Below are 1342 nucleotides of genomic sequence, written 5' to 3'. Positions count from 1 at the left end.
AAGCTAATGATGAGTGTGTACAGGTGTGCTTTATACTCCTCCGGTTATTCCGTCACACCTTCCCGTTCTAGCAACAAGCCAATAGGATTGGAGTGATTTCATTCACGTTCAGACCTGCTACGCCTAGAGGCGTTCCCATAGTGTCGTAACCGACACAGTTCGAATTCCCTCGAAGGGGAACCTTTATTCTGGAAATGTCAGAGAACCCACTTAGATTCTGAATGTGCAGAACTTTGAACATGAGACAGAAAACACAGGAGCTATTAATGTCCAGGAGTTTCTAACTGAATTAAAATGATTTAATTTATTATTGATGAGGTAAAAAGGTGCCACAGGCTCATTTAAAGAGGTTACCTCAATCAGTCACGTCTGCGTTGATTCAGCAGTGATGATATTAAAAGTTGATCTACAGGAGAAACATATCTGAAAGCTGAGAGCTGCTCTGCATTATATTCTGTTACAGTTTCAGATTTTAAATTGTTTTATTAAACCAGAAAATGAGGAAAGGCCATCTTCTATTATCTCTCCAGACTCTGTCAAGCTGCTGGACGGGACTAGTCTTTGCTCAGGCAGACTGGAGGTGAAGTCTAACCAGAGGTGGTCCTCAGTGTGTGAAGCTGACTTTGACCAGCAGGATGCAGAGGTGGTCTGTAGGGAGCTTGGCTGTGGGGCTCCTTCAGTCCTCCAGGGGGCGCTCTATGGAGAAGTGGAGGCTCCGATGTGGACCAAAGAGTTCCAGTGTGGAGGCCAAGAGTCTGCTCTCCTGGACTGTAGAAGCTCAGGCTCAGCTAGAAACACCTGCTCACCTGGAAAAGCTGTTGGACTCACCTGCTCAGGTAGAAGAGGAGCTGCAGCTTTGATTTGCTTCATTTCTCTTCTGATGAAACTCACTTTATTGTTTTACTGATGACTCTCTGGTTTCTGTTCAGAGCCTGATGATGTCAGGTTGGTGGGAGGAGCCAGTCGCTGTGCAGGAACACTGGAGCTGAAACAGGGAGACTGGAGACCAGTGAGTGACCTTATCTCTGTCTGGACCCTGAAGACAGCAGCTAGTGTCTGTAGAGAGCTGGACTGTGGCTCTGCTGTTTCTGTAGGAGATAGAAAGGAGTCCTCAGACAGACCTGTGTGGAGGATCATCTCTGACTGTGTTCAGCCTGGATCTGCTCTGAGGGAGTGTGTAACATCATCATTTTACTCTTCCTCCATCGTGGATCTCACCTGCTCAGGTAAGCCCCTCAGTGACATCATCTATGACATCATCTCTGACAGTAATGTACCCAGGTTGACTCACACTCAGCAGCTAGAATGGCAGCAGACTGTCTCTGGCAGCCATGACGGAGTC

The 1342-nt window shown here is 47.2% G+C and overlaps 1 protein-coding gene across 1 annotated transcript in view; it reads left to right on the top strand.

Moving 5' to 3' along the window:
• Positions 1-535: 535 nt before the first annotated feature.
• LOC123982359 (scavenger receptor cysteine-rich type 1 protein M130-like) overlaps positions 536-1342 on the top strand; it is a gene marked incomplete at its 5' end in the record, with an annotated part of 3453 nt that continues 2646 nt past the window's right edge. The window contains 2 exons of the mRNA XM_046067847.1: positions 536-836; positions 930-1230. Of these exons, the coding sequence (XP_045923803.1) occupies positions 536-836; positions 930-1230 (602 nt within the window). The remainder of the gene's footprint in view (positions 837-929; positions 1231-1342) is intronic.

The sequence above is a fragment of the Micropterus dolomieu genome, linkage group LG13, assembly GCF_021292245.1.
Source record: "Micropterus dolomieu isolate WLL.071019.BEF.003 ecotype Adirondacks linkage group LG13, ASM2129224v1, whole genome shotgun sequence".
NCBI classification, from domain to species: Eukaryota; Metazoa; Chordata; class Actinopteri; order Centrarchiformes; family Centrarchidae; genus Micropterus; species Micropterus dolomieu.
This window is presented reverse-complemented; position numbering and strand designations above follow the sequence as displayed.